Source organism: Ascidiella aspersa, chromosome 5, assembly GCF_963924565.1.
Source record: "Ascidiella aspersa chromosome 5, kaAscAspe10.2, whole genome shotgun sequence".
In the NCBI taxonomy this organism is placed as follows: Eukaryota; Metazoa; Chordata; class Ascidiacea; order Phlebobranchia; family Ascidiidae; genus Ascidiella; species Ascidiella aspersa.
The window spans coordinates 3,417,203-3,442,613 of NC_139451.1; the positions used below are offsets into that span (position 1 = coordinate 3,417,203).

Sequence of the window (25,411 nt, forward strand, 5' to 3'; positions counted from 1 at the left end):
AAATACAATTGACGTAAACGGAAAAAAAGAAGACTTAGTAAAGTAGGACATCCAGTGAAAATATTACGTTGCTGACGTATTTAAAACATGACAAAGATGAATCATTTGGAATATATGAGACTTTAATGACCTAATAACAAAAAATTTTTAGCGCAAGCAAGAAACTAGTTAAAGTGCATTTTGCGTTTACCAGCTTTACGCTGTACTACGCAAATTGTTTTAAAATAATAAAGCTTATTGTAGTTCTTGAATCATCATGTTGACTTTAACGTTTTTCGGCAAAACAGACTTTTTTTGAAACAAAAGATTGTGACTGTTTCTTAGACTGAATTTTCTTTAGGTTTAATAGTTCATCTTTTTAAGTCCATACAGGTAGCATTTTGAACGTTTTATTGAACATAATCATGTTGGAAACGAATTAAGATTTATTCGAAAAGTTCAGAATGCTACTTGCATGGACTTTCGTATTCTTACTACGTCTAACTACAACCTTCAACCATTATAAGATATATTTGAAACCTTTACAAAATGCTACCTACTTCTGTATGGGCTTTGATATTCATCCTACGTCTAACCAAAACCTCCAACCATTATCTTAAGATTTATTCCGAAGTTTGCAAACTTACTTGCACGTTTTCAAGGTTTATTTATGCTCAAAAGCTCATTTGTTGCGACCGTAAACTGCATTGTGGCTTTACTATTATATGTGTGACTTTGTGCTTTAAACGAAACTATCTTACCCGACCGGGACACTAATAGACAACTCTGCTTGTTTTCTAATTCAAATAACTCAAGCAAATTGGTGATTACCGGTTACAATCCGTTAATTTGATGCATTTTTAGTTTAAGTTGCACTTACTTGGGCAATGGGCTGCATAGTTGGGTATCTTGTTATACTGCAAAACAAAACAAAAAACTCAATAAAAGGACTATTTCGACTTTTTTAGGGTTAGTTATTATTCAGGCTATTTTAGGTCTTATTCTGTCGTTGATATTACTGCGAATTTGGCTTTATTAGGTCCTTGTAGGTCTAATCTCGGTAAATTTAAGACTTTTTTTCCAACAAGATTAGGTCCTATTACAGGGGGATTTTAAATCTTATTCCGTCAGAGATATTATTTGGCTTAATATCTCGTAAAATCAACTAAAATACTGACTTAAGTGTTTATATTAAAGTTTTCTTACCCCTTTGCAGCTGTCGTGGGTTAGCGGTCGGTAGCACGTTTCACATGTGAAGCATTTTTTGTGCCAAGCCTTGCCCAGGCACCTTAAATCGTCCACTAAAAAAAAACGCGTTACAATTATAAATGTACATCATAAAAAGACTCTTATCCTTATCACAAATGTTATTTAATGACTTAAGTCAATGATCAGGGCAATATAGTTGCGACTAAAGTCGAAAACATATATATATATAGCCTATATATATATCGCACCTTTTCAACGCGGTTCATTGTTGTTTTCTTTCGTTTATTGTTTGCCTTGTATAAATATAAATATGTTTTCGCCTATAGTTGCAATTATATTGCACTGATGAAGATTGCCTGAATAGGTGTTCGAAACGTTTAATCAAATTTTGTCCAAAGAACAATTTTACAATTGAAACAATGCCTGGCAGCAACAGCATATTCACTAAGTGAACGACTTGAATGACTTGATTTAAGTTTACTCAAATCACTGTTTTTAAATGACTTGACTTGATGTAAGTAGTTCGGACAAATTACATGAATTGACTTAGGTCTTTTGAACAAATGACTTGGGTTGAAACAAGGTGTTGAAATAAAAGTAGGTTATTTTTTCTACATTTTGCTTAAGACAATTTGTTTGCTATATGTTTTTGTTAGTTTTTAGATGAGTGATTACTTATATTTGTACAAGTTGGCTAATTTTAATTTAAAAGTTACCATTCTATTGTTGTGATAAAGAGTGGCCTTGAAATTGATTTGCTCTAATTGTGACTTAATTAGAGTTCTTTTAGAGCAGGGGATCTTAAACTGGGGTCCATGGACCCCTTGGGAGTCCGTGAACTAGTTTTAAGGGGTCCATGAAGGCCTAATTGAAATATTAGTGTATATTTAAGAAGTTACCATTTTTTCAAAGAAAACAATTTAATTAAAAATAAAACGGATTTGCACTAAATGTATTTAGACTCCATTTCACATTTTCACATTTTTGAACCGAAATCAGCAGATTTATGAAGTTTATTTGTATTGTGACGTCAATTTATGACGTCATTTTTTATTTTTTTTCTCTACCGTGGTCCACGCGAGGCTAAAAAAACATTTTAGGCGTCCGCGGTAAAAAAAAGTTTAAGAACCCCTGTTTTAGAGTCATTTTAAAATTGGTGATCGGATCGTTATTTCAGTTGCCCAAAAAGATCGGTTATCGGGTAAATAAAATACCAAGTATCGTACAAAGCTAGCTGTCTGTATAAAAATAGTTGACGACTCACGATACTTTGCTCAAATAGAAATAATAATAATTCTGGAATGGCGTAGAACTTAAACGTGGCACAAATTACCTTGATAGACGTACTTGTTGCATTTGGCGCACTTGGGAAGGATGGTTTTTAATTGTCAGTTAGCAATAATAAAAAACTAATGTCCTGATAGAAAAAATCACAAACGTTATATTTTAAATTGATACGTTTAACAACGTACCCACATAAGATTGATCGTATTCGCTTAACATAACTTATTAGTGTACATTAAATCTTATACAGTCTACTGCAGGGGTTCTTAAACTGGGGTCCATGGAGCCCTTGGGGGTCCGTGAACTCATTTTAGGGGGTTCATAAAGGACAAATTGAAATATTAGTGTATACTTAAAAAGTAATCAAATTAAAAAAAGAGTTTTAATTAAAAATAAAACGTTTTACCACTGAATGTTAGACTATATTTTACTTTTAACAGGATATTAGATTGTGACGTCAATTTATGACGTCATTTTTGAAAATTTTCTGCCTACAGGGGTCCACGCGAAGCAAAAGAAAAAATTAGGGGTCCGCGGTTTAAAAAGTTTAAGAACCCCTGGTCTACTGTCTGCCTGTTTGTAATTAAAGTATAGGTTAGTTGTCAAAATTACCAAAATTTAAGAATCATAATATTTTACAACAACTGACTTTAACTGACCAAGCCAATAGGTTAAAGCCATAACATATTAGTTATCTAATTGTGTAAATAAAATCTCTGCCTGTTGTTAATTCGACATATCGCGGCACTCTTGACAATGTCTCGAAGCACAATGTTTTAAAACAACTGATTTAAAGCAAGACTCTATACTTAAGCTTTAGTTACTCAACAAATGTCTTCACTGGGACTTTAGCTATTTTACCAATGTCATTTCAAAATGACTTGTTTACAACACTGCCAACTTCACATAAATAGTTTATTGCGATTTCAATTGATATACAACAACAGCAAGAACAGAAGCAGCCAAAGGGATACAGTGTAAGAAGTTACGCGACTAACGGCATTTAAACGCTAAACCATGTCGCCGCAAGTTCGATTAACGATCACCCCATCTCTCGCGCCCACTACCGGCGTGGTGATCGTCGCGATTCCGCCGCATTGCGGCGCCGCGGAGTTTGCCTTTTTCTGAGCGTGCGTCGGAGTGAGTGGATACGAAGAGCTTCTTCTCGGTCTAAACGAGTTTACGAAGCTCTGCGTGTTGCTTTGTAGCTTCCGCCAGGTTTGATAGACCAGGTCGCGACTCTCCTCGGTCTGAACGATGCAGACAAAAAAGAATGCCACTCCTGTCATTTAAAATACGTTACAGTTAGAATGAATATCGTAGAATGAATATCAAAGGGCATACAGAAGTAGGTAGCATTTGTAACATTTAAATAAATCTTAAGATAATGGCTGAAGGTTGTAGTTAGACGTACATAAATATTAAAGCCCATGCAGAAGTAGGAAGCATTTTGTCAACGTTTCGAACAAATAATAAAATAATGACCGGAGGTTATAGTTAGAAGACTGAAGTTCAGTCAAGCAAGTTTGCCCAAAATGACTCAAGTCAAGTCATTCCAAAAACCCAAGTCAAGTCAAGTCATTCCAAACCAGTGACTTAAGTCATTAGTAAATCTATTTCACACCGGGCAATGTTTCGCATATTAGCGGCCCAAATTTAAACAAATAGCTTTCTACGTCTAAAAATAAAGTCAAATAAAACTTCAACAACCTACCTTGCAAGCCGTTAACGCAGGTATGTGCCACCAGCACATAACACCGATGAGGCTGCGGTACAAAAGAGGCGACCATTCCAACGATCCATGGAAGACCCAGTATAGGGTTGAGCTTGCAGAAGGCAGTTAACGATTTGCGCATCGCCTTTGCCTTTAACTTCGCAACAGTGTCTTGGTGACTCTTTGGCTGTGTAAATAAAACGGTACATTTTGACGTTGTTTGTCGTACGGTAACGATATTTTTTTAACGCTGTTAGTCGTATGGTGCATAGGTACAGACGTTGTGTAAATTGAAGCCTTAAGACTTCGTACTTCTATATGGAAAGGTTATAATGGCTTAAAAAAAATTGGACATTTTCATTACCATTTTATCCAAATCTAAGCCAATAGCTTAATCAAATTAAACAAAAGCTCTTCCGGTACTTATTTGTTTAACCGACGTTGCGGACACCTTTACAGGAAGATGCTTTTACCAGGGAATGCAGATGAAATAAACCTTTCTTTTTCTTGATAAAGGCATATAGGGAACATAAACGTAGGATAAAATAATTAAGTACCGAAGGAGCTTCTTTTTAGTAGACGATGCCTGAAAGCGTATTTATTAATCAAATTCCCCCCTTATTTATTTAGCGCTGATCCCCAAGAAACCTTTTTTGTAAAACTACTCATGCATCTATAAATACTGTATTTAATGTGCAACCATCACACGTTAAACAGTTATTGAAGGAGTTATGTATTTACAGGCGAGGTCGCAAGTTCGAACCCCATAACAGACTAGTTTTACGAACATGTTGCAATAGAATAGGCCATGACGCTATACGGTGGTTATTTCACTTGAACTTATTTGAGCCTGCGTAGCTCAGTTGGTAAAGCGACGGTCGCGGTATAACCGTATGTCGTGAGTTCGAACCTCACCCCAGGTTAGTTGTACGAACAGAAGTCAACAGACAACGGTGCTGTGGTTGTGTCTCGACTTGCTCCCCTCTAAGCCTGTGTACTCAGTTGGTAGAGCAACGGTCCCGGCATGGCCGTGGTTGTGAGTTCGAACCTCACCACAGACTAGTTTGACGAATAGGATGCAGCAGGCAATATTGCTATGCTTCTTTTGACTCGCTTCCTTATGAGCCTTAGTAGCTCAGTTTGGTAGAACGACGGTTCCGGCACGGAAGTTTTGAGTTCGAACCTCACCATAGGTTCGAAAACCTCACCATAGGTTAGCCGTAGGCTAGATTTTTTATTCTTGCCTTGCTTGCATGTTTAATCATGATGGAAGGTGGCCAAACTAATATTAACCGGAAGAGCTTCTTTTCAGTATATACTATGATTGGTAGCAACAGCATAATTTAAAGTTGCGTTGAAGATGTAGTAAGAATATTAAAGCCCATACGGTAGAAATTTAAACGTTTCGAATACATTTTTATTCATTTTCAACATTCACTATTCAAAACGTTCAAAATGCTACATTATAAATCAAATTAAGCTGAGAAAACTTACCTTGTACTTTTGGCTGTCTCTCGTCAGACGCGCAATCACAGCCACGACCTTCAGTGCGATGAGGAAGTTTAGAAGTAGACTGGCAGCTGCTGGGACAACAGACGCCCATACAAGGTCCTCTGACAGATAACACAGCGTGTCATCTCTTGGTTGACTTTGGTTAACGTTTGGTTGCTGTCCACGAAGATATGACTCTGGAAAAATTGGTGATTGTCTTTATAAATTGAACTGTTGTAAACAATTCATTTTGAAATGAATGAAGTCCAAGTCAAGACTTGAAAAACAACTTAAGTCCATATAAAGTCATTGATATAAAGATAAAACGTTAACTATTAAAATTGGTAAAATCGTCCGCGTATCAAATAACTTAAAAATGTCAAAAACGCATGATGATATCAAAGTGATATATAGCATGAATATTTTCCATGATGTTGAAAATGAATAAAGACTTATTCGAAACGTTCAAAATGCCACCTACATCGTATGGGCTTTGATATTCTTATTACGTCTTACTACAACCTCCAACCATTATGCTCCAAAGCATGAATATTGTTTTACGTACAAAAATTGAAATAAACAACTCAATTTTATTCAAATGTATTTATTGAAAGCACGTAATTATAACCAAAGTTATTTAACATAAAAACTCCAAGTCAAATCATTTGTCCGAAAGACTTAATTTTAGTCAAATTATTTTGGTCAAACGGCTTACGTCAAATCTAGTCATTTGAAAACAGTTACTCAAGTCAAGTTATGGGCTTAAGTAATTGCAACACTGGCAATTTGTAAGCAAAAACTGCCTAGTTTAAATGTTAAAATAAACGGAAGATTAATTTGTCAAAATTTGATTTTTAGAGGTCAATAATTTTCATTTGTTTGGTCAAAAAATAATCTCCTCAGTTATAAGGTAAAAAATATAGCTTAGGGTTTTTTAACCATGCGTTTTGTTGAAATTGCAACAATGAAACTGTGTTTTACTGCTATTTAAATAACTACCTTCGGTTAAAAATCCGACCAAAAACGTGCTGGCCACAATGCAAAGCGGCGGCAGCCAGCCAATCAGGTGCTTCCATTTCCCCATGGCTTTGTGACGTAGATCGCGCTTAATGACCAAAATGTAAAGCAGGATTCCCTCGACTGACATCCAGGCGAAATTGCACAGCAGAAAAAAGTGGGTTGCGGCAGCCAGAACGTAGCAAAACCAATCGGGATCGGTAGCGCCACCTTGTGGAGTATTATAAGAGTTCGTGTTGTCCGCTAGAAGGACGAGATGCAAGCAGAGCATGGAAATGGCGAGGCACATGTGGACTGTGTTGCGTTCCACCGTTCTTTCGGTGGTCTGACGCGCGAACCAGAAGAAAACGACGCAAACCAATAGAAAGACTATTGATAGTGCCCCGGCAATGTAGCTCATCATCTATACAAGAAAAGGATAAACATTTTGTATTAGAGATGCACACACATATGTGTTCAACAACTGCGATCTTGCCCTTCTGAAACTGCTTTTTTACCAACTATTACGGTTTACGTATTGTTTGTACACCGAAAGCCATCGCAGACGCTGCTTTATTTTTTGGGAAATGTAAGATCGTTTGATTAAGAGCAATAACTCACTTAAATAACAACAAAAGCTCAACATATAGCACGTAAAATTATTTACGTGCGACAATTAAGATCAAATACATTTCATTTTAACCCAAACCATTTGTTCAAAAAACTTAAGTCAAGTCAAGTAATTTCACCAGAACGACTTGTGTGCATCTAAACCCGAACAAATCTCACCGAGAGGTAATTTACAAACGCTTTTGCAGAAATTCGGTAATTTGGCAAGCCTGAAGCCAGTCCGAGTTGTTTAGTATTTCATAGGGTTCCGACTATACATGCACAAGTTCCTAAACCCTGCATATATTTACCTCAGATAGTTCTTCGCAAAACCCTGGTGTCTCTCTATCATTTCTATCTACATTCATGTCTTCCGTTTGGCTTCCAGTGTCTAAAGGAATCAGCAGCATAATTGCAAAGTTGGTTGTATGGTTGCATTGGCACGAATAAGATCCACTCATAGAAACCTCACATCCGTAATCCGACCACAAGTCGGCGGACGTGTTGTAGAACACGCACCTCGTGGTTACGTTCCGGTTTTGTTGACCTTTGTCAAGGTCAAATTTGACCGGGACACTTTGCTTCTTAAAGTTTTCTCCAGAGAATGCGGTTATAGATAGAACGTTGCTAGTCGACGGGAATATCCACGCGTTCACAATAGTGTCGGATTTTTCGCCAAGCATTTCATTGCAGAGCTTATCGCTTACCATAAACCCTTTCTGAGCGCACAGGTTCTCATTTGAGCTGTTGATAAGCTGCGAGATATTGCTGCTAGCTTTAACATCTAGTTCTGTTACATTAGAACAGGCGCTTAGAATCTGTGGGACTGTTTTGTAGTCGGCCGTCAGCACTGATAAAGTGCTAGTTGTTTCCGCGTTGCGTTTTCTTCTTTGCTTTGTCTCGAAGCTCGCCTCTGACAAGTCTAGATATTCGCCGTCGGAAATGTTCACCGTCTTCAGTGTGATTTCCACCTGAGGGCTTGCGAATATCACTGTGGAGGCGTTGGTTTCTTGTTGTTGTTGTTGTTTGGCAAATTCATGTACCGAGTAATCCAGTACTTCGTCCATGCTTTCCAGAAGCTTCGACGGCGTAAGTGGGTCTAAAGCAAAAAAAAAATTACAATTTAAAATGAAACATTTTGAAATTTGAAAAAATTTTTTTTACAAAATGTGACTAAACGTTTACAAAAATTGTTTTTAGAAAATTAGAAAAACTTTTTAGAAAACAAGTTTTTTTTTTTTTTTTTTTTTAACATTTAAAAAAAAAACAGAGTAAAACTAAATATCAGACAGTTGTTTTAGTTAGACGAAAATAATTTTACTTGTGACAATAAACTTTGGATTATATTTATATTAGTTTTAGTTAGACGTGGTAATAATATCAAAGGTCATACATAAGTAAGTAGCATTTTAACGTTTCGAATAACATAAATGATGTTGAAATTGAATACAGAAGTATTTTGTTTACTGTGAAGTCTATAACGACGATACACACGTAACGCGAATCCAGCAACTTACCTTTCAGGTTTTCGTCCTGCTGATTCGTCACTTCTTTCCACGACTCTGTGTTGATAGGATTTAGCAGTTGGCTCGTCACTTTCATAAAGTTTAAGGCGTAGTCGGCCACATTCTAAACATGAAGTGCAAAAAGAAGTCGGTGTTTAATTTAAAACTGTAGCGAGCGAACGTCGGTATGTCTATAAGTAATCATAAGGTGTTTGTTTCTCGTATGTACTTCAAAGCGGTGCGCTTCTCAAGCTATTAAAAATACTTTTAGAACTTTAATCGTCGGCATTTATGTGTTGGATTCGGTTGTGGAAGCACATACTAAGCTTAAAAACGCCACAAGTGTTTTTTCTGTGCTAAACCAGTGTTTGTAATGACTAGAGAAGACAATGGCGTGCCTTGCACTTATGTCACGGTTTTCAAATAACTTTACTTAACTTAAGTATTTTGGACAAGTGACTTGGGTTAAAATCAAGTGTTTTCAATTAAGCATATTTTATTATAAAATTCAGTTATTCATTCAAGTTTGCACATGAAACAATTGGCTTGCTATATATTAGCGTTTTGTGTTATTTTTTAGTTGACTTTTTGCTCAAAATCGAACAAATTTCCGTATTTTAATAATTTAACTTTATTTTTTCGGACAAGGACTTTACTTGCAATTGACCTGCTCGAATTATGACCTGACTGGGACTTGACTGGAATTGATTTAAGTCATTCCAAACTGACTTGTGTACAACATTGCGCCAAACACAAGGAACCTACATTATGTACCTGGTTGATCTCGCGCGGTTCGGACCTAACTTGACTCGGCTTGGTAAGCTGTTCAGGAACAAGAGACGGCAAGAGACCGTCAGCGATCGCCAGCAAGTCACCAGGAGACACCGCTTCCATTTCTTTATCATCGCTTGAAGAGTCGTTGAGAGCTTCGCTCAAGTTTTTCAGCATCTCATTCGCGCTCAAAACGGTCTTGGGTGGATTTTCGATCGAATTTTGTACGAAAATCTCGATTGGGGAGGGGGTTTGAGCCTGGGGGGTAAACTGTGTGGTTTCTGGTAGTTCAGGGGGTGGCGACGCTTCGTACGTTGATGATTCGAATCTGTGCATTTTGTCAGCTTCGTCGTTTAACTTTGGAAAAACGCTCGTGTGTAAGTTAACAGTGCCTTGAGCTATTAGCCTTAAACTTGAGTTAATCTCTTGTTGTTGTGATGTATAGACGCTACCGACTGGATAAGAACTTGAATTAGTACGATTTTGAGGTGCTGTGTCGGTTTGAATCGGATAAAAACTTGAATTAAGTTGATGTTGCGACGAAGCAAGACTCCTAGTTGAGAAAAAATTGGAGTTAAACTGCTGTTTTAAGGTTGTATCCTTTTTGAAGGGATAAAAACTGGCATTAAACCGCTCTGAGGATGAAAAAAGGCTTCTAGTCGAGTAAGAACTCGAATTGAACTGTTGTTTTGATGTTGAAAGGCTTCTAGTAGGTTTCCTTGTTTGGCCAAGCTCAAGTTCACTGCCTAATTCCTTCCGACTATCCCCGGTAATTGTACTTCCGTTCAAAGCTAGTATCCGACTTCCTTCGCTTGCTGCTTCCACCGCGCGTGTCGCGTACGTCGTGTCGCGTCGCTCTGATGTCGCCTGTCGCTTTGTGACCCGACTTCGATTCGCGACAGGCAGCCTAGTGGTGAAGGCCCGCGCGATTTCGGTCATGATCGTCTGCGAGATTTTTTGCTTTACGCGACGCGGAATGCCCCACTTTTTTGGCTTGTTATTGTTGTTGTTGTTGTTGTTGTTGTTGTTGTTGTTGTTGTTGTTGTTGTTGTTGTGTGATCGTAGAACTAGCTGCGAAATATCGACTTCTTTCTCGTCTTTGTTTGGGCCTTTTTTTCTTCTTGGCGGACAGGTGTTGCGACTGGATGCTAGGGAAATAGAGGAGTTTTATATTTTAAGTACTTTTTAATATTACTATTTTTTTTAAATAAAGGAGTTTTTATAGCGATTATTTTTGTGAAAATCAAGGAGTTTTATTACTCTTGGCCTTTGGTGAAGTAAATTATCGCATTTGTTTCATTCTAAGTAGTATAACCTGGTTATCCTATCTGTATATTTTTACAACGTAAAGCTAATACCTGAGTAGCATCAAAAAATAGGGGCGGATCCAAAGTAGGGCACTTGGTAATGTCCCCCCCAAAATGGCATTTTTTCTACTTTGCCTTTACGTAAATGCAAATGAATATACATTCCGTTTCTATAGTATTTCTATGTAGGTGTGAAAGTAGAATTGGTTTGTTACCGGAACAATAAAATTGTTTAATTTCTTATACAATTTCTTACGCATGGAATTTTAACGCCATAACAAAGCAGTTACGCCATAACATCAAACGTGACGTTTTTTTTTTCTTTTTAATAAACACTCTTTCTACGTAAAAAAATTAAAAATGCTAATTGCGCAGAGCGCCTTTGGGCTTAACCGATTTTATAAAATGGGCCAATGTATAGTTAGAAACATAAAAAAGTAAAAAAATGTTTTGATTTACCAAAAATACATAATGTAGGGAATAGGGCATGTTGCTCTGAAATGCGCATAAAATGTAATCCAAAAAAACGGGTATTACAAAAATGCTGTTGCTTTTCAATTCATTACTGTGAAGGGACTTCCATGACTTTTAGCACCCAGAGGGCGATGCCCATTGAAAAAAATTGCGCATACAATATAATTAAAATAAAGATTATTAAAAAGAAATTCAATTTATCACTTTTCAAATTAATAAAAAAATCTTCTGTGACATTTGGAAAGCATAAAAGCAGCCAAGAAGCTAGAAAAAGCAATGCCTATTGCCTCCATTGCTCTCGATTGCGCAAAAAATTTAATTAAAAAAATTTACCACTTTTCCAATCATTAAAAAACCTTTTAGTACATTTCGAACACATTAATGCAGACCAGAAAAAGGGGATGCCTATTGCCTCTATTGCTCTGAATAGCGCATTAAATTTAATCAAAATAAAAAGGTATTAAAAAAAACATCCGAGCTTCCATGACAATTGAAATGCATAAAAGCAGTCCAGAAGCTAGAAAAAGCAATACCTATTGCCTCTATTGCTCTGAATTGCGTGGCATTTGTGATAGGATCGCACCTTGGCAAGACAATACAACAGCCAGCAGGTCGAGCGGCCTTATAAGGGCTTCGAACTGCTGCTGGCTTGTTGTGTTGTTTGCCGCTGTGCAGGTTCAAAGCGCTAGCTCGTTGAATTGGCTGCGATAAGATAGGTCGCGCTGTTCCGCTCTGATCATGCTGATACTGACTTGAAAAGGCCTATATTAAGCCCGGCCGGTGTACCTTTTGCGCGTATGGGATCTTTCGCGGGTAAAAAGCAATGAAAAATAAACGATTCCCGCAATATAGGTCAGACCTATATCTGACATTGATTGAAAATTGTTTTGGATAAATAGGACGCGGAACGAAATTGGGAACAACACTAGGAGCACAATGCAAATTCCTATATGAGGAATCTCCTATCAAAACCCAATCCACTTTTATTGAAACAACTATCACTGCGATTCCTAACCTTTTATGGTTTGCGCCAGACTTCTAGATAATTTTAGTTTTCGATTTTTTGTTGGTCAATTAGTCTAAAAGCCGAAACCTATAAACAAAATGCAGAGGAATATTTACCATTCACTTTCGTGCTAGAATAAATTGCGATTTACACTAAATTGATTTGGAATAATTAAATGTAATTCTAGTTCCAAGTTTTAGTTTATACTCTGATTTTTTTTAAAGAATTCAGTAAACTAATACTAATTTCTAAATCTAGTTGTCTAAGTCTGATTTAGGTATTGTTCCAGTTTATACTTTATTCCGACTACTCAGTATTGGTCCTATTTTGGTCTTATTCCGAATTGTGTTTTATTCCGACATTGTTGTTGTTCTTATTTCGGTCTTAGGCTGGAGTCCGCAAAAAATCATTGTAACACTGTATTCCTAACCCGTTGGACATTGAATTCCGACGTTAAAGTTGTTCTAATTTCGGGGTTATGGCTGGAGTCCGACCAAATCATCATTGTTAATACAGTTATACGTTTGTCATTTTTAGTCTCATAATCGCTTGAGTTAAATAATTGTATTAGTTTAACGTTTTTTAGTCGTGACTTGACTGAGTTACAACACTGATGTTTACCACACGACCCTCAACAATACAATTAAGCAAACACGTGTTCTGTTATTTTGCTACTGAGCAATTTTAGGAAAAAATCGTTGGCAGATAAATTCAGAGGCGCGTCTTCTGCACCTAAGTGCACTTAAGTCATTGCAACACTGGTGTATACCTACCGCGTTGGCATATAAATCCAGAGGCGCGTCTTCTGCGTCTGCCGTTCACTTTCGTCTTCAACGCGACCCTGGAACATCCATCCTTACTTGACATCTTCAGCAGGTGAATCGGTTTAATGCGTGACACGATTTCATCCGGCAATTTTCCACCGCCATTTTGTGTCAACCTGAAAACAAAAAACAAAATCAGTCTAATAAACAATGCTGTAGTAACGACTTGAATTAAGTGCACCTAAGTCACTGTTTTTAAATAACTTGACTCGAGTGTTTTCGACAAACGAATTGCTTAATCTAGAATCTACTTTTTGGGTCTGAAATTCAATATCAAGCTACATTACAGACCAGTGCATATTTTCAACTATATCTAAAAAAAAATAGTCAATCTATTAATAAAACGTATCTTCCTTTTTGTCGTTAATTAAAATTTCGTAAAAACTTGAATAAATAAAAAGCTTTAAATAAAATCGATAACTGACCAGTCATCACAAAACTTGATTCCCACAATTCCTAATGTCAGTCGGTGTTTCTTCATTTTCTTGCGAAGAAATACTATCTAAAAAACAGAAAAAATATTTTATTTTACGTCATATCAAATCTCAAGAACCAGGATGTCCGATAATATCGGCTCCGAGTCGATACCCGATGCCAAGTTGTAGTATCGGTACTCGTCCGATAATATCGGCTTGAAGTCAAGATACTCGGGAGGTAGTGGTGCCCAGGGCTGAGGAGTCAGACTCGGGACTCGGGACTCGAGTAAGACCACGTTGAACTACCCGAGTCCCGAGTCCCGAGTCCCGAGTCCCGAGTCCCGAGTCCCGAGTCCCGAGTCCCGAGTCCCGAGTCCCGAGTCCCGAGTCCCGAGTCCCGAGTCCCGAGTCCCGAGTCCCGAGTCCCGAGTCCCGAGTCCCGAGTCCCGAGTCCCGAGTCCCGAGTCCGACATGCGCATGCGCAGTACCACATCTTTGACCTGATATGATCGCCAACTGGAAATCGTAAAGGTGGAATAGCATATGGTGGAATATTTTCCAACCCTGTATTATGAGTAAATAAATCATACGACACCCCTGTAACTGGATTGCTGAATATTCGTGTTATTTTGGTAAATTGGCGGAATACAGGCTGTTGAGTCAGGGCCGGATTCGGGACTCGACAAAATCGCACATTTGACCGGAGTCGGACTCGGGACTCGGGAGTCGGACTCGGGTTGTTTTTTTGGCCGGAGTCGGACTCGGGACTCGGGAGTCGGACTCGGGTTGTTTTTTTGGCCGGAGTCGGACTCGGGTTATTTTTAACCGACTTCGCAGCCTTGGTGGTGCTGATTCGATACTAAGTTGTTTTTGGGATTTAAGCCAACGTGGCATATCAATATAAAAAGGTAAATTTATCGAAAACATCCCTAATTGTAATGACGTAATTTTGTATCGGATCGGATCGCGATACTTTTGTCTGAAATATCGGGTATCGGTTATAAAAGCTTATAATTTTAGCGAAATATTCTTGCTGGACGCAAAGATTTGATTTCAAGAGATGTCATTTCATTACATAAACAATTTCGATACACTTATTGCATAATTCATAAAGCGTGTAACTTTTGCATTATGGTTTTTGCAACGTTTTTGGTCCTTTACCTAAACCTTTGGTTTTATTAACCTGTGTTCTAGAGACATTTGGACTTTTTGGACAAAATTAGGTACATTTTATCAGTGTTGAACATAAGACACTTGAAATGGCTAAGTCCCAGTCAAGTCATTATTTTGTTATTTTTTCAAAAAGACTTTGGATAAGTTATTTCAGAAATGACCTAACTGGGAATTAAATTATTTTAAAATGACTTGACTTGGACTTAATTTGTTCAACGAATGACTTGACTTGGACTTAAGTTATTTTAAAATGACCTAACTGGGAATTAAATTATTTCAAAATGTCTTGTTTACAACACTGCTATCTACATAGGGTTTATGATTGCTTTCGCGTCAACGCATTGATCCTATAATTACCGCCAGCTTGGCAAGAGCCTGAAACACTTGCTATTGACCCAAGCTCTCGACTTGTTATTGCTTTAAAAACTTGCCTTGGACTTCATATGAATTGTCTTGGACTTAAGTTATCTTACAAATTACTTGACTTAAAATTAAGTTGTTTCACAAATGACTTTACTCGTACTGAAGATATTTTACAAATGATTTGACTTGGACTTAAGTTATTTCGTTATTTCAAAATGACTTGTTTACAACACATGTGACGTGTGAGTGCCGTGATCCTATAATTACCGCCATCTTGGCAAATGGCGAGAAACACTTGCTGTTGAGCCAAGCTCTCGTCCGGCCCGGCACGTGCTACGTGGGTTAAAAGTAAATTGATTGACGCATTTGGCGCAAGGCACCGGCAAGCAATCGGTAATAATTGCGTGTTTACAGTCGTACGCGCAATCCAACACCGAATAGGGTCCTGGCTAAAACAGCCCGAGTTTTGATAAAAATTATGCCTTTATCGACTATGTACCTCTGTCTTGCGGTTACTTTATCTGTCAAACGTTATTTCGGTAATAATATTCCATATATCGCTGTTTTTTATCGTGTCTGCCTATATGCTCTATCTACTTTCTTGGCCAGAGACTGATCTCTCGCCGAGTCCAGAACAGCCTTCTCTAGTATTTCACTTTCCTTCTATTCTGCGACCTTCTGTTATAAGATAAACTAAACAAACTAACAGTTTGCTCGTAGTCGGTAATCGCTATTTATAAGATGCACTACAAGGCGAAATCGTATCTGAACTTTATCTACTTGCACGGGAAGATTAACTGTTCACATTCTAATAGAGAATCAATTGCGATTTACACTAAATTAATGGTGAATTAATTCAATGTACACCGAAAGCCATCGCAGACTAATCGAATCTGCCAATCAATGATCAATGTAACCAGGGTGAGCTAGAAAAACAACTTTAAGTATAATCGTATTCGTCATCGTAAAAAAATACTTGCAACACGATTTTTGCCATTGAAAAACATTTTTGTTTCATACAACCACTCTTTACTAATTTCACCAGGCAGATCTTTCTATATTGCTAGAGCAGTGCAACTTAACCGTAGAGTGCACCAAAATATGCATGGGGTGCACCAGTACGAAAAGGTATACAACGGTGCATGACAACATTTTATTGAATCATTACTATTTCACTTCTAAAGTTGTTTGAATGCTGTTTTTTTCTCAAGTTTGTTTGAATGATGTTTTATGACAATAATAGTGGGCTACCCGCTATAGCCACAATCGAACTCACACCGACAGTGTATAAAACTTCGGCAGCTCGCTCGGTTTATTTGACATGTGATATTGATATGCATAACATAATGATTTTTCAGATCGCTTTTTACCTCAGCTTACCTTTTAAGTAAACAAGGTGCATGGGTTCGTCACAACAACTTTAAGGGTTCACAAAACCAAAAAAGGTTGAAGAGCACTGTGCTAGAGTACTTCGCGAAGGATTATTGGAATAGGTTTAAATTTATCCATCTTCCAAAGCAAAACCGTATAGTTTGAAATGTAATTAAGAATAAAGCACAACACATTTTTTTTATTTTATAAAAACACTGGTTTTATTTTTCTTCTAATATAAAACGGTATGTTTCTTTAGGCAACCGAAAACCTTTTCAGTTGACCGACGGTCTTAAAGTGTTTTGGAGGAAGAAGGCATACTTTATTTCTTCTCGACTAAGTTAATGTACCTACATAAAAGTGTTTTTCAAAGTGTAAAACCGCCAGTCAAACCCCAGAGTTGAACAGTATTCAAATTTTTAAATAGCTTCGCGTTTTTTGGTGTTTCAAGTGCAACGCTTTCCTTCCTAATTAAGCCTGATTGGCAATTAGCTCGTGGCCCGCGGCTGCAAACGCACATTTGGTTCCGGAAACGGTTCCGGCGCCGCCCGACCGACACTTGTTGGGGCGATGACGTGGCAGAAGTCCTTTGTTGCTCATAATGCTTCATTGTCGATGAGTTTTCGAGTCAAATGAGTCAGACAAATTCGACGAAAAGAACATTCAATTCAATCGATCGATTTTTGGCTCATGTGCAGAAAAAAAATCAAATTTTCAAGTTAAAACTTTCAAAATAAAAAAAATTCTAAAAATCAATTTTGTTTCAAGCTCAAACTCCAAACCAACATAGGCTAAAAATCAGTAACCTTCTAAAAATCGATTTTATCAGATATTCTACCTTTTGTATTGTGGTAAAAATTGCAATGAAAAACCGTACAATGTGTTCAATTCAACCAATTGTTCGAGTTCAAATTTTCACATTGTAGCGATTTTTTTTTTTCAGTTTATCAAATAAATTGAGAACCAGGCGCACATAAATATTTTTTTAATATTACAAACCTGTCTAATTTGATGCACCCTTTTCGCTTACAGCCATGTTTGTAAACTTTTTTCTACCAGTTGTAGCATTACACGTACATTGAGATAAACCACATTAAATGGCTTCAATTTATTGATGCACAAAATGTAAAGTTCCATATAAATGTAAGCGAACAAAAACATAAGACATTGCTTTGCACAAAAAAAGAAAAAAACATTCCAAAATTCGATTTTATCGAATGTTCTGCAGCTGTTGTATTTTTATTAAAACTTGAACGAAAATCCGTGCATAGTTCCAAAAGTTCTCATTTCATTTTTCAAATAAAAAAAGTGCGTCCAACAAAAGTTTCAGTTCAAATGAAACTACTCCGAGCACAAAAGCAAATGTCGGCTTAATACCTTAAAGATAATTACCATTACGATTTTCAGATTGACCAATTTTGCTTGTTTGACCATAGCAATGACGTCATGATCGCGATAATATCGAGTATCGGAATAAAATGTCAGGTATCGGACATCCTCACTGACAATAAATGCAATAACGCTAGAATTCGATTTTATTAAACATCCTAGATTTAGCCTTTTGATTAAAATTGCAACGAAAACCCATTAAGTGTGTCCAAAACCCAAAAATTCCAAAAACTTTCAACGAAAAAATCCGTATATAATGTCCCAAACCAAAATTTTCCGGTCCGGTCGCTTTTGGTGCGGTTTCGCGTGACGTTTTTGACGGTATGACGTCACGTGAAACCTGGCGGGTCGCAAGCGGGCAATTAAACTTTTGTTTTCTTGCGATGTGCGCACGAAAAATGCGTTTGTTTGCGAGTTGCTCTTTTTGGAAAACCCGGTGTTTGTCACGATACTTGGCTTTTTTTTGTTCTTGAACAAAAAATTGAAAATGGGCGCTTGAAACCCCCACGCATAACTTGGACAACATATTTTTCAAAAAAAATAGAGCTAGGAGTCGATAGTAACAAAGAACTAAATGATGACGTCACACTGTTTTAGGTTTTAGTCCCCTAATTAAAGGACTCATATACCTCTGAATCGCACATACATACCACTCTATGTCATGTCCGAAATTAATAAAAATACGATGTCTACTTTTTCTATAAAGCTCCGGAAAAAACAGTCTTAAACCAAAGCAAACCAAAGAACAATAGCGGCAAAGAAATTTTCGGCCAATATAATTTAAAAGGTCATTTTAATTTTCTCAAATTAGATTATAAGTTTGCTGAATTCTTAAAAAAAACAGAATGTAAACTAGTTTTTGTATTAGAAATACATTCAATTATTCAAAATCAATATAGTTTAAATCACAATTAATTCTCATAAAAATGTGAATGGCAAAACTTCTGGTTATTTTTTATAAGTTTTAGGATACCCCATGTTTACCAGACTATGAAATCACCTATAAGTCGTTCCCATCAAATAGTATTAATTCAAATTCTTTGTTCCAACTAAAAGACCAAAAAAAATTTTTTTTTCGGTAAAATCCAAACTAGATAAAATTAGAGCACGCGAGCAATTTACAAATTAAATAAGAATTAGTCGCATTTTGCTCTAATTCATTGAATTAGAAAACTATCTATTTATCCTATAGTCTGGCCCCGTGGCATAAGTTTGTCGGCGTTTTGCTTCTCAACTTTCAAAAAATAATAGATAAAAAATTCAAGATTGCACAACCAGGTATTCCGGTCAATTGTTAGCAAACAGTTCAAAAGCGTTCAACTTTACTGAGGTATTTACTAAACTATTCAGCTTCAATATTGGTAGGCCTACGCATATTCAAAAAGCTTGAATTGAAGTCATACATGAATTAAAGAAGGAAGTGACTTGAATACCGCCAAAACTGCTTACTGTGCAATAATTCAGTATTATACGTTAATATACAACGAGCTTGAATAGAAAGAAAAGGATAAATTTTCAATGATCCAATTTTTGTACACAGTCTAATACTCTAATACAGTGTTTCTTAAAGTGGTGAATGGTTTACCCCAGGGTGAATAAAATTTTTGCTGGGGTGAACCAACCAAAAGGGTGAATAAGGGTGAACGAAAGTTCAGGAGCATCCTATAGTCACTAGTAAACAACTTTCTGAAGTAAATCGACTACTGAACTGTTGTTTTTTGGTGTTTTTTTCTTATTGTAATAGTTAAGTTGGTTTGCACTGAGTGTATAAGTTAGGCCTACCATATGTCCTCTTTAGGAGGATTTGTTCCCTTTTCTTACGAAAACCGAATGGTCCTCCGAGGACGCTCAAAAATGTCCAAATGTCCTCTTTTTTCGCGTTTCGAGTTAGTTGCTTATACTTTAAACAAGACTTTTAGGCGAGAGGTTGTATTTATTTTCAAAAAATAGTTAAGCCATTAAATATGCTGAATTGCTGGTTTAAAAAGGGTTTCTAGGGGGGATCCAAGCAATTCGTAGGGGGGAGGCGAGCTCTAAGTTAATGTTTCAATTTTTTGCTATGATTCTAATGGTATCGTTTTCGTTTTGGTTGTACACCACTCCTTCAGCGCTGTACAAACTCTGTTTTTGCCAACTTTAACATTAAAACTGCCCAAAAAATTTGCGAATCTTCTGTTATCTAATTTTGTTTACTTTGTTGAGCAAAACGTCTCTTTGAGTGAAATTCCATGTTTTCATATTATCAAAGGTATAACGGCCCTATTTAATTATAATTTTTCTAACTTATAGATAAACGATAAAAGTCATCTCCCGTTTAAACTATTTTTATCCATATTTTATATAATTGGATAACAGGCTAGCAACAGGGGGACGAAATGTTTTGCGAAAAGCCTCCTGATTTTACAGTTTAGCGCCAATTCAACCAATTAAATCCAATTTTTTTCGCGTTTCGCGCGACCAACAATAAACTTCACTATTTTCAAGTTGCCTCAGTGTTATTTAATTAAAAATTCCGAATTGCTTTTCGTAGGGGTACAAGTCATAGGAAAATTACAAAGGGTGCCGCTGCCGAAAAAAGTTGCGGATATGTCACGTATTTCTGAAACGTAACAATTCTATTTTCGTGTTACTTGCAGGCAAAAAAATATTGTCTTTATGCGTGTTAAAAATATGGTACCGTAGCCCTATTATAAGTACAACAATTTGGTGACTTTGTTTTGTGCTTTTGTAGCTTTATATCTCTGGACTCGAGAAATTGTAGATTTGCAATGGTAAAACTTAGCTAGAGTTGATCTTAACAAAAATCGAAACAACCTAAATCATTTTGTGCTGTTATATAAAGACGAGATAGTTATATATTATGAGACAAAGGTGAATGAAATCTGGAGATAGATGCTAGGGGTGAACGAAACTAAAAAAGTTTAAGAAGCACTGCTCTAATACACAGTTTTTTTATTATTCGACCAACAGTATACTTTTTTAAATAATGTTTTAAGTAAAAGGAATATCAAACGCCATACAGCAGCATAGGTTGCATTTTGTGAACGTTTTAAATAAATTTTCGAAATTGCCTTGAGATTTTAGTTAGGCCTAATAGGAATATTAAAGCCTACACAGAAGTAGGCAACATTTTGTTAACGTATCTTATAAATATCAAAAATATGGCTGGATGTTTTAGTAGGGCGTATAGAATGAATATATCAAAGCCCTTACAGAAGTAAGCAACATTTGGCAAACATTTCAAATAAATCCCTAAAATGGTTGGAGGTTTGCAGTTAAGACGTAGGAAGAATATCAAAGCCCATACAGAAGTATAGGTAGCATTTTAAACATTTCAAATTAATCCTTAAAATGGTTGGATTTTTAGTAAGACGTATAGATTGAAGAAGTGCTAGCATTTTGTGAACGTTTCAAATATTTCTACATTTATTTCCCACAGACGTCGGTAAACGAATTCGACATTATCAATTGAATTTCCACTCTCATGTGCACCTTTACATAAGGCAGGTGCACGCCCAGTATTTCTAACCTTTTCCAAGGCCTACTAGCAGCCTGCAAATTGTCCTGGGAAACTTGCCCGGCGTTTAAATTCGCAAGCGCTGCCAAAAATAGCCCGGCTCACCTTATCAAATCACTTTCCAGTTTAACTAGAATGGACCTGTGTCTAGCAACCAGACTTGGACAACTGGATAATTCTAGTTTTCTAATTCAATAATTTAGAGCAAAATGCGGCTAATTCTAATTCTAATCTAATTTGTGAATTGCTTGTGTGGTGTAGTTCTAGTTCTAATTTTACCAAAAATGCTACCTAGTCCAACGGCATTTTTAGTATCTCAGTCAAACAAAGAATTTGAATTCAAACTCTTTGGTTGGAACGTAATTTTCACAGTCTGAAAATCATATGATATGCTAAAAGGCATCAAAATTAGCACACTTATATTTGCCTTTCACAATCTTATTAGAATACTTCTCGATTTAAATGGAATTAATTGTGAATAATCAAAAGTAATTCTAGTTCAAATTCGTTTTTTTGAGAATTCAGTAATTCTAATCTAAATTGAGAAAACTCAAAATAATGTGATTCTAATTCTAATCTAAGTTATAAAAACTGAAATGCTCAAATTTTTGTTCTAATCTAATTTAAAAAAACTAAAATAATTCAAGTTTGCTCAGTCTGACGTATAGGCTTCAATTGTTAAGCAGTGTTACGCCACAAACGATAGTTATTATTAATTACGTTTGCTATACTTTAATGTAGTTTTACTACTTTTTAGTCATTTTGTTTTTGCTCTTTGAATGTTTTTTGAGTATTGCGTTAAAACTCAGTCATTTGCTGTTTGAAACGGTTTTCTAGCATATTTAATTGTGTTCGATGTGGCAGTTCATACAATAACAAAAGCTAAACAAAAAAAGTTTAAACTTGCCAACCTTATCGACGCTATCCAGTTCTGCCAGAGTTGACCTTTGTCTGGCGCAAGCCTCTGTAGCGTTGTTCACGTTCACGTGTCGAACGAGGATTCGGTATTCGGTGCTGTTCTTGTAAAAGCAAGGGGAGGAATCTGAAATCACAAACAACGAATATAAGAAATTTTACGAATTTGGTGACTTTTAGAATCGTTGTTTTGTATAAAAAGTATATCTAAAGAAATATTTTGAAATCATTGTGGTCATTTACTTGTAAGGGCGGGGAGATGTCTCCATTGTTTACACATTCAGCTTCCCAATGAAAAGAAAACAATTACCTGATTTTTTAAACTCGCTACAAAAAAAGCGTTAAAAAAATCGCATTATTATTTGGTTACCTTTCGTCCAAAAATGCTAATTAGAAAACATTTAGAAGTATGATAGTCACGAAACCGCAATCTAAACGAATCTAATGTTTTCAGTTCCAATGTTGCGGCGGTAAAATGTACAAGGAATGAGATATTTAAGGTTTTTAATATTCTTTTGTAAAAGCATGGCGCAGTATCAGAAACAGGTAAGAATAAATGAATTATTGTGCACAGTCATTTTTTGCTGTATACTATTTGATTTCAGCTCAATATTCTACAATTTTCAAGGGAGTTTGGGCCATGAATTCATCAACGCGAATTTATGTGTTTTTCTTTGCTACCGCTGGTTTAGAATCCTACCACATTTTCGTCCGGGGGTTTATATTGCTAACATTATAAGGGTTAGGGTGAAAGTTATAGCGTTTGGGTTTAGCTGGGTCACGCATTAATTATTATTAATATCATTTATTCTCCCATATTTATTTATTAATCGCGATTTCAATTTTTACAAATTATTTCGTTAATGTAAAAACAGTAGAAGGATTCTAGACCAGCGCCGTTTATTGTAAAAAAGTATTTGACGCTGGTCTAGAATCCTACCACATTTTCGTCCAGCGCAGTATTTCAAAACAAGCGTTGTGTTTTTTTGCTACCAACAAGACTTGACCAGTGAAAACGCGGTATTAAATAAAAGTAAACAATTTGACCGTCATTAAACGCTTTTATAAATGAAAAGTTAAATAAAATGAGCCATGGGCCGGATTAAATTGCTCGGCGGCCGTAGTTTGTCTGATAAATACCTTTTAGTGCTCGTTTAAATCCAAAAATTGCAACTGTTATCTTCAGCAGGCAGACCATGCAGAAAAGATACCGTTCCGACATCATCTCGCAATCCAATTGCAATTTTTTGCCAATTAAACTTTTAACAACTTCCCATAGAGTACACTTACAGCGAAACACCAAATTCTACAATGAACTTAATAGGCTTTCAAATATCCTATTGTGTTTAAAATACTAGAACAATAACCTTATAGAAGTATTCAAACGAAAATTTTACTGTTTCTATCATACGATTGTTAAATAAAACTTAAATTTAAAAATAATTTCAGTTTCCTATTATTTTAAATGTATGGCAGAGTGAAATAGATTTAGAATATATAGAAATATATAATTCAAAATAGAAATAGATAATTAAAGTCATCTTGCATTTCGCTAATATTAAGACAACCGTCAACAAGTAAGTAAAGCATTGAGAACACAACTGAAATAAATACCTAAAATGTTTAAAGTAACAAAAATATAGTATCTATATTGCCTGTAAAACCGCCAACTTTTATACTTACCGAGGTTTCAAATATAACTTAATCTTCCCAACCTTCTATTATTTATTTAGTTACTTGACCCTTAGTATAGATTAGCCTTATATCTGAGGTAATATTTGTCTGCACACTAAAAAGTCTGTTCACCCTGTCTAGAGTGGCTTAGTTCCCTCAATTTTAAAACCAAATTGTGACAGTATTATACCAAACGCGCAATCTTTGTTCAGACAACATGAATTTTTGGTCCAAACGCTTTATATATACGGTACTTTAATTTTATGTTTTGCAAAGAGACGCAGGACGCCTTTGAGCACAAACAAATTTATCAAAATGGGGTAAGACGTAAATTTTTTGTGGAGAAATACAAAGAAACGCATTTTGTAGCGAAAAAGGCAAAACATGCAGTTTGAGGGGGGTAGAAGGCCACATGCCCCCTCTATCCAACCAATCAACCATGGTATTGACTCTACAAAAACTAGCCATATCTGAGGTAATACTTCGACTAACGACTCAAATGCCCGGTCAATTTGTCTAGAGAGGCATAATCCCACAATTTTGAGGAGGGTCGTGTCCCCCCTGGTAGTGACCCTACAAAAACTAGCCGTATCGTAGGTAAAACTTTGCCTAACGACTCAAATGTCCGGTCATTCTGTCTAGAGTGGCATAATTTCCACAATTTCGTCACGTAATGTTGCGACAGTATTACAAAACAAGCGTCGTTTGGCCAAACAACACGAATTCTGGCCCAAACACCTTTATATATAGTCTAAATTGCCAAAATTTATATTTTGCGAAGCTACGCAAGCCGCCTTTAGGCTCAAACAAATTTACCAAAATGGGGTAAGATGTTCAATTGTTTTGTATAGAAACACTATAAAATCCATTTTGCAGTAAAAAAGGCAAACAATACCATTTAAGGGGGTAGAAGGCCACATACTCCCTGTATCCAACCATGGCATTGACCCTACAAAAACTAGCCGTATCCTTTTTTTGCATCTGAGGTAATACTTTGCCTAAACGACTCAAATATTCGATCACTTTGTCTAGAGTGGCATAATTCCCACAATCGTAAAACCAAATGTTGCGACAGAAAAATACAGCTTGAGGAGGGTGGAAGTCTACGTGTCCCATGGCAGTGACCCTAAAAAAACTAGCCGTATTTGAGGTAATAATTTGCCTAACGACTCAAATGTCCGGTCAATTTGTCTGGAGAGGCATAATTCCCACAATTTTGCCACCTAATGTTGCGACAGTATTACCAAACAAGCGTCGTTTGGTCAGACGACTTGAACTGTGTGCCACGAATTTCTGGTTCATTCGTCGCACTGTGACCCAAGTTAATTTATTTGCATTATGTTTCACACCGTAAGCAGGGCGGAAATAATGCAATTTGCAGCACGCTTTTAAGTACGCTTTAACCATAAAGAAGGCTACTTCAG

The 25,411-nt window shown here is 36.4% G+C and overlaps 1 protein-coding gene across 1 annotated transcript; it reads right to left on the reverse strand.

Moving 5' to 3' along the window:
- Window positions 1-3,398: 3,398 nt before the first annotated feature.
- Window positions 3,399-24,427, reverse strand: LOC146141505 (uncharacterized). The gene is made up of 11 exons (XM_083390154.1): window positions 23,454-24,427; window positions 22,310-22,440; window positions 13,595-13,671; window positions 13,119-13,285; window positions 9,562-10,706; window positions 8,800-8,911; window positions 7,594-8,381; window positions 6,677-7,097; window positions 5,681-5,874; window positions 4,187-4,373; window positions 3,399-3,754 (listed from the first exon to the last, which is right to left on the reverse strand). The coding sequence occupies exons 1-11, from the start codon at window positions 23,536-23,538 to the stop codon at window positions 3,483-3,485; spliced, it is 3,579 nt and encodes a 1,192-aa protein (XP_083246280.1). The 5' UTR covers window positions 23,539-24,427; the 3' UTR covers window positions 3,399-3,482.
- Window positions 24,428-25,411: the final 984 nt, after the last annotated feature.